The sequence below is a fragment of the Stegastes partitus genome, unplaced genomic scaffold, assembly GCF_000690725.1.
Source record: "Stegastes partitus isolate 25-593 unplaced genomic scaffold, Stegastes_partitus-1.0.2 Scaffold284, whole genome shotgun sequence".
Classification (NCBI taxonomy): Eukaryota; Metazoa; Chordata; class Actinopteri; family Pomacentridae; genus Stegastes; species Stegastes partitus.
In genome coordinates this window covers 244,591-260,187 of record NW_007578015.1, presented here as the reverse complement: position 1 = coordinate 260,187, position 15,597 = coordinate 244,591, and the positions used below count along the sequence as shown (strand labels likewise).

The following is a 15,597-nucleotide window of genomic DNA, read 5'->3' as shown; positions in this document are numbered from 1 at the left end:
TCTCTGTACGTCTTCCCTTTTTGCCTTTACTTATTCGTACACACCTACGACTCCTTTCCTTTTACAGATCCGCCCGTCTCTCGCTCTCTCTCTCTCTCTCTCTCCGTGTGCTGGGGTTAACGGAGGTCAAACTTTCCCCTGCAGCTCCGTCCACATTTGCCTCTCCTCCGTGTCCTCACGTGACCCCGCCTGCGTCTCTGTTTTCATGTGTAATTCCTCTGTGCATGAAAACGACCTCCTTCTTGCCTTTTTTTTTTCCTCTTGTCTCCACCGTTTCTTTATCACTCGCTAACTGAATCCCTCTGCCCTTCCTCGCTCGCTCTCTCTCCCGCTCGCACATATAAAGAGCATTTTTTTCATTAGGTTTTGGATTATTAATGGAATAATTAGGATTGGGATGTATTTTAATGAACAAATCAATCACTGAATTAAATATGGGATTGGATGGGAGTGTATGCGGGGCTACAGGAGTCTTTTAATTTGCCTCCCCTCTCCTCTCTCTCTCCCTCTCTCTGTCTTCCTTTCACAGTCTCTCTCCTCAGGCTCAGTGTAATGAAAGTAGAATAGATTCAGCAAGTAGCTGTCCTGCCACTGAAATGATTGGCCTTGGCATTGAAGCCCCAGCTGGACAAGGGTCTTGATTGGTTTTTAGGGTGGTGGGTGGGGGGGCGGCGTTGGGTATCTAGGCCACATTCAGTCGCAGAGCAGCAGTGAGGCAGTCGAGCGAATTTCGCCGACTGATATTAGCGCAACATGCCCTGCAGGAAAACACCCTCCAGTTAGATCGGCGCTCTGCTCTCGCGGCGGCGGCGGCGCTTTGCAGATCGGCCGTGCTAATGGCGCCGTCGTAAACGAGCGTTAAATTTACAATGCGTTGGGAAAAACCTCCACTGTGATGATGTTTTCATTTCTAGCAAGATAAGCTGGATTCATCCGCTGCTTAGTCAGGAAACTTTTTAGGTTCGCCTCCTGATCTCCAGCTCCATGTGTGTGTGTGTGTGTGTGTGGACGCTTCCCCACAATCCCGAGTGTGTTTCCATTTGCATCCCGCGGCGGCTCCCCCGGAGATGCCAACCCCCGATGGCAGGAGATCCAATCTGGTCAAGCTTAGCGTGGAGCCCTCCGTGTCATTCACTTCCCCGCAAACGCCTCTCTGTGCTGAGCAAACACATCTCGGCTGTACTCATTAGCCCGGCCTTAACACTTCTTCCCTCCTTCCCTCCCCCCCTCTATCCTTCATCTCTCCCTGGAAGATGGAATCCATCCTTTGCTTTGAATCAAGCCTCGTCCCTCCTGTGCTCTTGTGTCTATCATGTCATCGCATCTCAATGAGGAGAACGTCTCCGTGGACTCGGCTACGCGCGTGTTTGCTGATGAAATTGGCCTGATTCTTTTTTTTTTTTTTTTTTCCTTCTCCCTGCGGTTCCTCAGATCTGCTGTTGAAACAGCAAAATTCTTCCACCGGGGACATGACCACAGGGAAGCATGATCTTGAGACGTTCCTCACCAGAACAATTACAACATTGGTGATTACTTCAAGGACCTTTTCAGATTTAATACTCGCTCTTGCTAATTCTAATCGGGCTGTAGAGGAAAGTAACGACAATCCAACAAATTTTCTGGGGGAGATTTTCCACATCCTTCTCAAGCATCTAAGGATGGATGTTGCAGATTTGAAATCTCCTTTCGGCAAATTTGTGAATTTCGGCTACGTTGACGTTGACCTCCGACAGTATTGGCCAATCACAAATATATTAGTGTTTTTTTTAATGCTTGGGCTGATTTAGAAATGCTGTTTTACATTATTTGTTTTTTTTAAACTGTCTGCAGCACATGTAGCAGAGAACATCACAGCTGAGCAGATGCGACGTCAAGCAGCGTCTTTGCAGCAGGCCTGGGTGTTAATAATCAATACACTGGTTTGGTGAATTTCTGTAATCAGTGTCTGCATCATTACCAAAGCAGGGCTCTAATGATTTGACTTACTCAAAGTACCGGGACGCACAGGTTTGTTTTATTTTATATCCAGCCGAGTCTACAGGGAGTTTTATTTTGAAAAGATGACCAGCTCGTCCCCCGTCACTTCCACCTGTGCTTGTTTCCCACACTTGACTCTGTCAGTTAAACAAAATAATAAGAAGTGTGTTCTTGCCTGGTCAAATAAAAGTCGAATAAATAAAATAACCGCTGCCAAAATTAATATATAAAAAAAAAAAAAGATTTGACGACTCGTAATATCTTCCACTTGCAGTTTGGCTGATTATGTAGCTTAAAGGAAAATGAGACACACCAATGTACCAATCTTAGTTTATCAATTAATATTATTTCAACCCCTTTTTGTCTATAATATATTTGCAACAAGCTAAAGAAGTCTAACTATGCTGGTGCCGGCGTGCGGTTTGCAGATCCCGCCTGCCTCACTGCAAAGACATCTACAGCTGTCGTACTATGAAATATATATGAACAAAGCAGATGTCAATATGAACACGGTGTAGACACAAGACCGAGCTTGTCGGCTTTTGTGTGTGAACAGCACTCTGGTCTCATACTCTATATTGCTGTTGATACTCGTAGCCCAAGTACCTTTTTCTCCTCCAGCTTGCTCTAAAAATGAGTCTCTCTACATCCGTCGCTGAAAGCACCGACTAAACATGCGAGCATGGACATACACGAGTGCGCTACATGTGCATCACGCGTGGCGAAAGCTCTGCAATTACTGTACATGTTCCTTTCTTAATATAAACTTGGTTTTAATGACAGCCTTCCTCAGAAATTTCAAGCGTCATTTCACGTTCAAACAGTGAATCCGATTCACCGCGGCTCGGTTGCCAGGTATCGGTTCTCGCGCTGTTGCCATGAATAAAAGGTGCAGCAATTAGCTCCAGAGCGCTGAAAAGCAATTATGATTATGAACTCAAGAGTAACGTGATTCCTGTCAATGATGTCCATTTAAATTCCAGTTAACAGCGGATAAGCAAGTGTGATGCAGCCCGGAGGTGAGACATGTTTTTTTTTTTTTTCACTTATTTATCATTGAGGTGTGGAACATGTGTAGGAAATGGAACAAGTCTCGTGTTGCGCTACCAAAGATCAGAGAGAATGTATGACTTAATGAGAGCTGATAGAAGCGTAGTGTTTTGTTTTAAAGGCGCAATAAAGACATCTGTGAAGAGTCTCAGTCATCCAGGTTAGGGTTATTCTCGTAGTTTAATCGTAGCGACTGGACTTGCTTGAGTTCCTTGAAGACGTTTCACCTGACTGACTAGTTGGGAGTTCCAGATGCTTAGTTGTACGCAACGAGTCGCATGTATACTCGCAACAAACCCCCAATTGAAACCGAAACTCAGGTGTTAGTGGCTCCTTAAGGATATAAGTACCTGGAACTCCCAACTAGTCAGTCAGAGCTGATGAAGCCTCTTGGATGAGAGGTGGAACGTCCTCAAGTCCAGCTGCTACAATTAAACTACTAGAAGTGCAATCAAGAAGCTCCAACACTGGCCAGTATTCCCTTTGAAGTCGTGTTCCTGCACTCCTCCCTTATTAGAACCCTCTTGGTTCTGACCACTTGGAGGTGGTTATAAAACCGTGTGAACCAGACACCAAACAGTACACCCCAAGATGGATCAAGGTGCGTCACATCGGCGGCGACGCCGAGAGCATTCTGATGAATTTGTTTGATGTTCTTCAGGGTTATGCAGCGTCAGTTTGTCCCCCGGAGTCCGACTGTCAACACAGAGTTCTGCTGTGGCTCATAAACTGGAGTGCATGCTGTTGTACCGACATGCTCACAGTGCGTTGAAAATACACAAATATGTCAGCTGCACCGCCACAATCACCATTCGCATCCACCCTACTTGCAACTTTTTCTTCTGCCCCAAAATGAAACTAAAGTTCTTCATTTTGGTGTTTAATGCTGGAGATGGTGCTTGACAACTTTTAGAACGAGCCTTCCAAGGAGCGTTTCAGACATTGCAGGAGCACTGGGAGCAGTGTATCCCTGCACGATGAGGCTACGTCCAAGAAAACAGTGGACAAATTTAGCCCGGGTTCTATATTTGATTGGTGTAGATGCAGACAAAGAACTTCTTGAATCCCAAAAACATGTTCCCAAAGGCTCCTAAATGTTAAATATGTCCTTTTGTGGTTGAAATCACAAGTTCGAAATCTGCTGGATCCAACAGTGTGGAAATCCCAAGAAACAATTTGCAAAGCGTCACAAAAAAAAAAAGCATACATTCTCCGAGAAAACCTACTTAAACAGAGTTGAGGGTTTACCGAAGGAACTCAGATGCGATAAAGCGCTGCTGGATGCCAAAGCGAACGGTGACACGTAGTGAATGATTGATGCGCTCGGCGCCGTATACAATTCAGTTTCTTTTATTCGAGTCCGTATATTCCACTAAAACGCATTATTCTAAGTTATAGTGAATTTATTACTGTCAGCAGGCTATACAGTAGTGATCCATGTTCAGCACTTCATTTCCCCGGGGCTTCATTAATAATGCAGTCGCACAATTCTTTGCATCTCGGAGCTTGTCGGCAAGCGCATCACGCCTTGATTACCAAACAACCCGTAATGCTATCTTACATGATAAAAATAACAAAACAAAACCAACTAATGTGCACCCTGAGCAGTTTTTTTTTCCTCCACGCACACAAACACACCAGACCATACCCCAGGAGGACGCACATGTCCCTGCTGATGCTACAAAACGAGGAGGGGAGGCCGAGGAGGAAGAGGTGATGAGGAGAGCGGGCGGCGGAGAGATAAGCCCCCCGGGTCTTTCTAATTATCTGTAAGGATCAGCAGTGCTCAAGGATGCATAAGGGGAGGGATTTGCCTGCCAGATCCACTGGGAAGGAAGGCCTGATTGGATCGGTCACCTCTCCGCACACACACACCCGTTGCTCGCGACGCCTGAAGCGTGGGCCGCCGCTCATTAGACACATGCACGCATGCAGATGATACGGCGGAAATTCACGGGGATCCTCTTGCATTACTTTGAAACTTTCATCAAGCCCCCCCGAAGTCGTCGTTTTAATAAAATCAATTTGGCGCTTTTCAATTTCTTCACACTCGCGGCTTCATTACGTTTTTCCACAGCCGCTCGCGTGTTTACTCCTGCATCCAGTGTGTCAATAGAACAATATGAGAAGTAGCCAGCAGGCAGGTCAAATCAGCGCCTCGCTGCGATAATCATCTGCTGTGATTAAAAATTATAACTTCTCAGCGTCACAGCAAGGAGCATACAAATTATAGGCATTACTACAGCGCTGGATTGAGTGTGTTTCTTGGTGCTAATTCAAATAGGCATCAGATGTCCTCATTGTTCCTTTTTACCTCCCCTCTTCTCTCTCTCTCTTTCTATCTCTTCCTCTCTGTTTGCTTCACCTGTCGAAGTCGGGGGGGAGGCTGGCGAGCCCGTCGATGAAACCCATCATTACCGTCCTCCCGGCTGCCCGCAGGCTATCACAGACTTCACAGGATCTCACTTGAGTGCCGTTAATTCATGCTTGGATAGCATCATCACCCCGCAAGGACGTTTAGCTACATGGCTGCAAATGTCATCTTTTGTTGCGGATAATTATTGATTCAGCGGCGGAGGAGTGTTTCATTTGAACTTTAAGGGGGTAGAATCGCAGCTTTACATCACATCGTCGTGTTTTACTCGGAAAGAACTGAAATAAATCCCGAAAAAAAAAGTCGCAGTTTTTCTCCTTTTTCATTCCGTCGCAAAAAATAAAAAAATTATTGACATTTGCTCATGTAAATTTGCCAGTCGCCGGTCTTTTATTGCCTGCACAGTGACATTTTGGAAGGATCTCTCCGTCCCACGAGGGGGGACGAGATCATGGAGCTCAGATGTTTTCATGTTTGGCTCCCTCTCTTGAGGAGAGGTATAATTAAGAATGGAAGCAAGGAAGACGTCAAGCACCGATAGCATTGTTTTTTTTTAAAAATCCACTCCCACAGAGGGCAATTTCACGTGCTCTTGTCTCGTGCCGTTCAAATCCCACGACCCTCGAGTAGATCTAGACGCGTAAACAGCTCAGGTTGATAGATAGGCGCAGTTTTTCCACAAGTGGTTCCAGAACGGCTGAATGCGGAGCAAATGGGCCCGCACCCCCTACTGCCGCGCCGCCGCCGAGCTGTCGTTATATATGTCACATTATGTCACATTCACCTGCACCGTTCATTAACCATCCAAACCATCCGGCGGTGCAGTTTGGAGCTTCTTTCCTCTCTTGACTGTGGGGATAATTCAAACACTGCACTGCTTTAGCGCCTTATCCAAAAGTGCTTTGGAAGTCAATTGGACTCAACTTTCAGAACAATATTTCAGAGGGGAAATTTTGCTCATGATTGAAGAGACTGGCTCATTCTCGCTGTCTGTTTTTTTTCCCTCCTCTCTTTCACCCGTACAAACACACAGAGGTGTTTCGCACGCATGCTTCGGAGACTGCCAGCTCCGTGGGAATGCCTCCCATTCTATCTCCGGCGCGGCACACAAGCACATGACAGACGACCACCGGCGCCACCTGAGCGGACCCATTGTGCGCGCCGCTTATCGCGCCGGTCCCAGTTCTCGGCGCGCGGACAGTCCCATATTGCTCGCATTGTCGCTGCCTCTTCACCCATTCTGCGGGGCAGTGGGGCTTTCGGGCGGGAGGCTGCCACGGGGAGGGGGAAGCTGCAACCACACGCGGCGCTGCTTATCGCTCATTCTGGAAACAGGCACCTCACCTTCTGGTTCCTGCGAGAAACTCAGCATTCTGGTTTTTTTTTCTCCCCTTAGCTTTTCTTGACATGAATTCTCAAATAAACCGGTGCGTGTGTTTTGTACCCAAGAGCTATATCATTAAAACCACTGATGGTTCCCACTGCTTCCTGAAAGAGTATGTTGCCTGGCAACAAATGCAAAAAAAATAAATAAATAAAATCGTAACTATTTCATGTTAGTGTGTGGCTCATGTTGGGGATGTTTCAGCAAAAAAAAACGGATCCGCCGTGTTGAATCCACCGTATCCGTCGTCCACTTATTGCTCCCCTTTATACGCAGCATCTTTATTCCACAGCATCTTTCTCTCCCGCTGAGGTGCACCGCTCCCTGCAGTTCCACGCTACTCCACTCCTTTTTTTCATGCCTGGTTTCATCCTCTTGTTTCCCTGCACTACTGAAGACTCGCATCTTTAGTCGTCTTTTCTCCCTGCGAGAGGGAAGGTGCTAATGGGTCGCCGACCAGCCGTGACCTCGTCTGTTGCCGGCTTTAGAAGACTTTTAGCCTCTGTAAACAATTCAGGACCCCGCAGAGATGAAAAAGACCTTCAGCGCTGTTTAAAAAATGAGATTTTATCTGGCTTCATAGCCGGCGCTGGGTCAGAGGAGGATAAACTATAAAGAGTAACTATTCATAACACACCGCGTCCTCTCACAAATCATTTGGCTGAACACTTAAACACAGGAAAGGAAGCATTCATCGCCTTCTTTTCTGCATGTTACTCAGTTCAGATCCTTAACCTTTTTTTTTTTTCTCTCTCGGTAACATAAAAACAGAGATGAGTGGTGTAAAATTTGATTAACGCGAACCTATTTTGTGGCAGCACAGCTCAACAAGTAAGCGATAACATATAGAAAGGTGCCTGAATGAGTCAGAGGTAAAGACCAGAAAAAGCCTTTTTTATTTGCTAGGTGGATTATCTTTTTACGTAAGGAGCTCTTGATCTGTGAAATTATGCAAAGATGAAAGAAAATCCAAATTGCATGTTATTGGCATCTTTGTGCTGCAGTGCGACGTCACTCGTATATGTGCAATGAGCTCTAATTAGGCTTAATTATTAGTTTCTCCTCTCAGCCAGCCATAGCATTAAAACCACTGATGGGTAAAGTGAATAACGTTGAAAGTCTTGTTACTATGGCACCTGTCAAGAGGTGGGATATATTAAGCAGCAAGTGAGCAGTCGGTGCTTGAAGTTGATGTGTTGGAAGCAGGAAGCATGGGCAGCTTAAGATTGTAAGGGGCGTTGACGAGGGCTGAATTGTGATGGAGAGACCACTGGGTCACTGAGATGAGTGGTTCCTAACAGTGAACATTGACCGAGCTCAGGAGGTGTGGGTGGAACGAAGGCTAGCCGGTGTTGTCCGATCAGATGTTGCTAAAAAAGCTGGCTCTGATGGAAAGGCGTCAGAACATACGGGGCATCGCAGCTTGCCGAGCCTTGGAAGGCGTTTGGGCGCTTGAGGGTGGACAACGGAGCAACGGGAAACTCTGATGACTCACATTTTCTTTGGTATCATGTCGACAGCCAGTAGCGTGTTTAACCTGGGGAAGAGGTGGTATAAGGACGGGACGAAGGCAATGTTAGTTTGTCATGTCCCACCTACCTAAAGATTACGGCAGACCACGTATACCTCTTGATTGAGGAGGTATCCCCCAATGGCCTCTTCTAGCAAGATATAGTTTCGGGACGGTTTCAGAAACATGTGTTCAAGGTGCCTCCACCAGGACTTCGAGGATCTGCTGCTAACACCCCCTCCAGAGGTCTTCCAGAGTCCATACCTCGATGGCTCAGGTCTCTTATGGCAGCAGAAGGGGGAGAATACTACCCAGGTGGATGCTATGCCGTGGCTGTGGTTGTGGTGCACGTCTGCTTCCTCTCGTTTTCTGATTTTCAGAAGTCTGTTTGCCTTCAGTTCAGGTCACGGCTTTGTTTGTATCATGAGCGAGAGTTACGGGGGTAAAGTAGCATAAAGAGTTGTTGCCATGGTTACTCGCAGGTTAACGCTCCCCGAGTCCTGATTTTAGAAGGTGTCTCGTGGAGTTTTCTTGAAAGAGCAGTCATGTTTACATTTATTGTTAGTCACTAAAACACACTGGGGCTTTGAGGTCTTGCAGGAGGGAAAAAAAGAGTGTTTTCTTCCTCATGAAACTTTAAAAAAATCGAAGTTTGCATTGTGTACATCCTGTCCACGGGTCTCACATTGCCAGATGCACGTCTGTCCTTGTATAAATCACATTAGAAACAAGTAGCAGCCGGACTGACAGCTTAGTCAGTTAAAAAACCACCAGTGCTGAATGTCTGCAGCACATTCCCAGACCACCGGAGAGCATCTAGCGGGTGACAATACTGACATGTCCTAAAGCACACTCCGACTTTTGCAAAGGTCTTGGCTAAACAGCTATTGAAAAGTTACAGGGACTACAGTGTTTTTTTTGGGCTGAAATAAAATGTGAAATATTTCCAACCACCGTACTGTAGCAGCACTTGATTCTCCGAGGGCTTCAAACATACCCCTAGTGTCACGTCGGATGCTGCCGGGCCCTTAACCTTAATGCTCTATTGTAGCATGTGGCTCCCAAAGCTTTTGGTGTGCTGTGAGAGCTGCTGGGGGGAAAAAAAAGCTTCATGGGACCTTTCATATAGGGTTCAAGTGGATGTTGTCTGGAAACTGCGGCCTTTTCCGTGAACCGGGCAAATGTATTCAACGCCGCTGCTGCTGTTGTTGACAGTGACTATTCATCTGCTTCTGACCTAATGTGAACATTGAGATTTTGTTGCATAATGAGAGCACAAACATGCCATTCGAATTAAGCAACACGGGTTATATAGAGAATGAGCAGATCTAAAGGATTAATTAGTTAATGTGTCCCTTTAAAAGCTTCAGTAAATAGGAATTCATAAATGCTATACCCTTGACACATCGTATATTAGCTCTGTTCCCACTACCTGTCAAGGTCTTTTTTATTTTTGTGTCACACAAGAAGCAATAACTGCTTCAATAACTTGGGGGGGGAGAAAAAAAAAGGGCTTTTATAGGTACAAGTTCTGAGCGAGTGTAGCCACATGTCCTTGAAATCTTTTCATGCTTTCTGCCACCTTACATTCCTTCGCCGAGCCGCCCTGCTCGAGCTTGTATGTTGCAATCTCATTGTTCGATCTCACATTGTGACAGACCTTAAGATGCACTTCTGCTAAGTCCACAAGGGCTTAGGTCCGTCTTGCTGCAAATTCAGCAAGTGCTTAAGGGCTCCGATGTGAACTTTAGGAGCCTTTCGTGCACGTCGCGAGTGTCTGCAAACCTGCTCTTCACAACTAAATGGACATAACTGTTGCTTCATTTGTGTCAATATGTTGTCTTGCCCTTGTGCATACACTTTTACTTTGTAACCAGGGAAACGTTGAATGGGATTTGTATGTTTTCAGTGTTTCACTGTGCATGTTAGGTAACTCTAAGCAAGGATGCTTTTTTCCCCTCCATTTCTGTACATCATTGCGAACATCCTCCTCCCTTTAAAGGTCAGCCGTATACACGTATACTTTGAACTTTGAGTGCAGCAGCCCAGCGGAACATTTGGAGTGGTGCTCGGCGCCAAATGTAGCTCTTCCTCTGAAGCAGGCAGCTTTGCTTTCTTCACAGAAAAAAAATAATAGCTGAGGGAGAGCACACGGTGATTTTGCCTTTTTCGGCAGGCAGGCAGGCAGGCAGGTACTTCACTTGCTGTATTGTTTATTCAAGATGCCGCGGCAACTCGCAGTTTGCGGCGCAATTTGCTTCAAGGCGACCTTTTTTTAAAAAATGCATTAGATGATCATAATGTTAGAGTAATAAAAGGAACCATATAACATAGAGTCCAACCAATGCTGGGTTTTGGGAGCCGAAACTGATTTTATTGACCAAAAAATCCAACATGTCTGCCAATATTGTTGCTATATATGTTGAAAATGAAAAGGAACGGGGTCCTTGTTTGTTAGCTTTGCAGCGATTTATTTGACAAACTCGTTGGCAGCTTACTGCAAACACAAAGCTTGACTCGGCACCATCAGCTGCTCTGCTACATGTGCTGCAGACAGTACTGAGATTACTGTAAAGAAAGTCGGAACTTCTCTGCTAGACGAACTATCTGAAATACTTCAAGCAACTTTTTCCGTATTGTGTTCTGTTAAAGAAACTTTTCGTGTTGCTGTATACGAGACACCATGTACGACAACTCTCATATATCTGCGACACACCGATATCGGCCAGTGTTGTTGGTCAAGTTCTCGGAAAACGAGCCTTGAGGTTGAAAACAGAGAGTCGTCTTTACCAGTTAGCCATTCAAAGGCTGTTCATTGTTGTGCATGATTAGTACGGAGACTCAAGCAGTGCTGCGCCATCGGTTCCAACCCAAAAGACGTAAAAAGGCAGCTTTAATTACTTCCCCTGCAAGTTCTTGCATGATCTACAGGTTATGTAATCACAAATTATCCCATCTGCCCTCCATTTTTTTTTTTTTGTGGACCTCAGGACTCTTGGGGATTTTACCACTTAAGCAGTGTTAAAGCGGCACAATCAGCAGGACCCTCTCGACCTGAAACAGTGGCTGCCACCACATCCTCCGCTGGGACGCTGGTGTTTACCGCCCAGTGGCTGAAAATTAATTGGCTCCTTGAGCTGTTGTACATTCCCGCTGTCAGTGCGATGGCCTCCCCTCATTGCCCTGTCACTTTAAGTCGAAGTGTATTAATGGACTGTGTGGGCCATTGATTCCTAATTTCTCTCGACGTCGACATCGGGGATAAATATTGCGTGGCACGGTCGTCTTCGGGCTTATTGTAATCAGCATTGTTATTGATCGCCTGCCCGAACCCCCAGAAGTAATCTATTTTAAATACACTTTCGGTAAAAGAGGGGTGTTCGGTGGCCTTGTCACAGCGCATTGTCTTCATATTGGCGAGGAAAGCAACATAGAAAAACGGGGAGAGGGGGGGAAGACAGAAAACAAGTGTAGGCAGATAAAAGAGAAAAGACAGAATGACAGATAGAAATATTGCAAGCATGCTCTGTGAAATACTGTATGTCTTGCTTTGCGTATAGGTGGTCTCTGGGTGGTCTCTGTCAGCATGTGTGTGTGTGTCTGTCTCCGCAAGGCCGGTGGATGATGGATGAGGGCTCAGCTAGCGGCGAGCCAGACGTGGGCGCTATCGATTTATCCTTACATTCGTCTGGGAGGAGGAGGAGGAGGTGGCGGCGGCGGTGGTGGAGGGGGCAGCTCGCTACGACGAGCATTTCAACACAATGCGCCTCGAAGCGTGCTCACACACACACACATATATACAATACTAAGTATTTCAAATGGGCAATAATTCTTTCGCACCATCGGAGGCATGGACCTTGGTTAAAATTTTTCATTGTCTGCTGAGTACGGCGACTGCCTCCCTCCTCACCGAGGTATTTTTATTGATCCGCCCGCCAAGTGGCATCCACTTGTTTAACATCCAGTCTAATACACTTCAATTGGCCCAGCCTTGCTCGTCTGCCTGCCCCCACGTCTGGCTGTTGTTGTTCGACGAGTGCGCTCACAAGGGCGTGAGGAGAACGTGTGTTTCTGCGATTGCCGAGCGTTCATGAAGAAAAATGCGTCTTCGACTGTCAAGACTCCGCCGCTCCATCCAGACCATTGAGCGACAAATTAAGGCTGCAAACTTCTCTCCATTCTCTCCACCCAAGGCTTTGTTGTTTGTTTCCCCCCGCTCCCTCCTTCCTCTTACTTTGCTTTGCTCATCGGGTGTTCACAATCAGCTTTAACAAATTGGTCGGGCATCCATTGTTATTCCTGCCTAGCCATCTTGAAAATGGCCCCAATTACCGAGGACATGGCGGCGTCATGTCAGAGAAACAATCTCAGTTATGACTGAACAAGATTGGATTCAAGAAGTAAATATCGAAGCTGCGCACAACACGGTCAGAACCTGCTTCGAGTTCTGCTTGGTCCAGGTTTACCCTCACTGCTGCATTTTAAATACATGTTGATTGAAAGGTCACGCATGACAAAGAAGACAAGAAATATCACATCACTCACATCTCACAGGGAAAAAAAGTTTATTTTTTTTGGAATTCGAGAGGCAGGTCTGATGGATTTCTCTCGCGTGTCAAAAAAATAAAGTTTCTGACACCTCCTGAAGTGCTGCCAAAGCTGCCGAGGACTCTCAGAGAGCATGTATATGAGATACGGTAACGATGAAGGATTGAATCTAAATGTCTGCGTGGGTGTGCGGTTAATGATGATGACAGTTATGACAATAATTTTATGTTAGTGCTGACATTTAACGCATCGCAGATCTCAGACTGCTTCAATCATGAGATATGAGATGATGAATGGCTCCACCAGAGGATCCATAGTCATCTCTTCCCCTCTTCTCTCTCTCTCTCTCTCTCTTTTTTAGGGGATGATGTACCTGGAGGAGAGGAGGCTGGTCCACAGGGACCTGGCGGCTCGGAACGTGCTGGTGAAGTCGCCCAATCACATCAAGATCACCGACTTCGGCCTGGCGCGACTGCTGGACGCCGACGAGAAGGAGTACAACGCGGACGGGGGCAAGGTTGGTGTAAGTGGAGCGGAGCCATCTTTGTGGGGTTGGTGGGAGCTTGTGGCGTCGACAGCCTCTGAGCTAGCACGCTACACGCTCAAAGTGGCTTATCTACGTCGCTGATCTGATTTTACTGGAGTTGCTGGACCACCAAACCGAGTCTCGCAGGGCTCTGATGCTCCACCGTCGATGCTGAAGTTGTTATGCCGCATCTTCTCACTTTTACTAATGTACCGATCCGTTCACACAAGCTTCTTGACTGTCCGTCTTTTACTTTTCCTGCAAGAACCACACACAGCTCGCAAATCTGTGGTTTAAAGTGCAGGCAAGCTTCAGCTCTAAGGTTCTCCGTTATCGAGCCTCCAGCGCTGACGCCCAGCCTGTGCAGATAGGTCCGGCTAATACTCAGCAGGGATTTAAGCTCCCTTCACGTGGAAGTAGTTGACATAAGTAGTAAATACTGAAACCAGAAAGTAATGAACCAAAAGGTCACTGCTGGTGAAAAGGAAAGCGAGACTTGGGAAGCTTTTTTGGACTCTAGGACCACAAGGATTGTCAAAGCGTCAAAAAATAAAGAAATATGTCTTGTTAAATGACCAGAAATTTGCTAAAACTGCTCATTTTGTGTGACAAAAAACAGGTAGTGTCACATTTCTTTGAGAAGTCACACGTATGAATGTAATATATGTTTAAAGGTGTATCAAAATAGTCTCAGTTATAATCTGTTCGGCGCGATCAGCGGAGCAAAAACGACCGTCCACAGCTGCTACTTCATTACGCTGCACATTTCTAAAGGCCAGCCACACAGCAGGCCGTTCGCACTACTTCCTCTCACTTATACACGCTGTCACAACATATAATTATTGTTTTTATGCCTCCTCGCCGGTGACAGCTGTGGTCGGAGACAGTATGTTATTGGGTTGTCAGGGCATTATTTCAGGAATACATCTTTTTTTTTTGTGTGTGTGTGTTGACAGAGTAAATTTAGCATGCCGTGGGTCACGTCTGACCTTATGAGACACTTCTCTGGCCGGGACTCAAGAAATCACACGTTAATTATGACTAAACTTTACATAGCTGTCCAGCGGGGTAAAAACGACGATGTGACGGCGCCTTAAATCGTGAAGGTCAAAGGCCGACTTCACACTTATTTCACCATTTTTCACGTCTGATTTGGTGACACCTGGAACTATTTAGGTCAATATATGAGTGAAGCATCCACATTTCCAGATGTGTAGCTTCTTAGCAGCAACATCCACATTTGAACCACTTGTCTGCTGTCATTGCAGCAACTTTGTGTTCAATGAGAATCAGTTTTATTCATATTTTATGGGACTACACATGTGATATGAGTCTGGTTGGACAAACTGTAGCTTCACTGGTTGTCACAGACGTAAAACCACAAGTCTAGTTTACCACTGAATTTTTATTATTTGTACGTTTTCTTTGAGTTCTTTTCCTTTTTTTTTGTTTTACTGTCCACTAACCTTCTGATGTATTCGTATATTGTAAGACAAAATAATAAATGTAGTTGAAAAAGTAGTTATTTTTCACTTTTACATGATGTCCAATCTTTCTTACCAGACATTTTTTAACACACAAAATCAGAAAAGGCAGCTCTGAAGATACCAGCAATAGTAAAAGGTGAAACAGCTCCTTTCTAAATAACTTAATATATAACCTTATATCTAAATTCAGCAAAATGAACCGAATCACATTATGAGTGAAGTAAAAAAAAACAGCCACGTTTCTGTCTTTTTTTCTTGTGATTGAATTCTATTCGTGTTTCTTTTGTACGTTAATAGCATGACATCGACGATCGAATCACTATTTTCTGCTCGTTCAGTGACAGAGTACCTGAATGGGAACAACTACAACAGAGGTGTGATATTCCAGATGTTACTGTGCTGCACCAGGCTTTTCAGTTTGGAATGAGAGTAGGACTGGAGTTAAACGAAGAGATTGAGCTCAGCTTCTCTACCTGTTACCGCTCAGTAACCTAAATGCATTATAGATAAACATAAAAAACTCATGAGCATGTGAAATCATTATAAAATAGTTATTTTATATTCAAGTAAGCTACAAAATGTGAAAGATTTAAACCTGTGAACACGATTTAGTTTCGTTGCTCACTGTTGGCTCATTTTTCACTGCAATATGAAGTCCTCTATGGAAAACCATGACTGAAAGTACAGTGAACACAAAATGAAAAAACACAAGGTGGATGTCTTTGATCATTTATTTTTCTG

The 15,597-nt window shown here is 45.4% G+C and overlaps 1 protein-coding gene across 1 annotated transcript in view; it reads left to right on the top strand.

The window, feature by feature from the left end:
- LOC103357967 (receptor tyrosine-protein kinase erbB-4) overlaps positions 1-15,597 on the top strand; it is a 300,821-nt gene that overhangs the window by 272,294 nt on the left and 12,930 nt on the right. Inside the window, exon 21 of the mRNA XM_008282741.1 lies at positions 13,205-13,360. Coding sequence (XP_008280963.1) covers positions 13,205-13,360 — 156 coding nt within the window. The remainder of the gene's footprint in view (positions 1-13,204; positions 13,361-15,597) is intronic.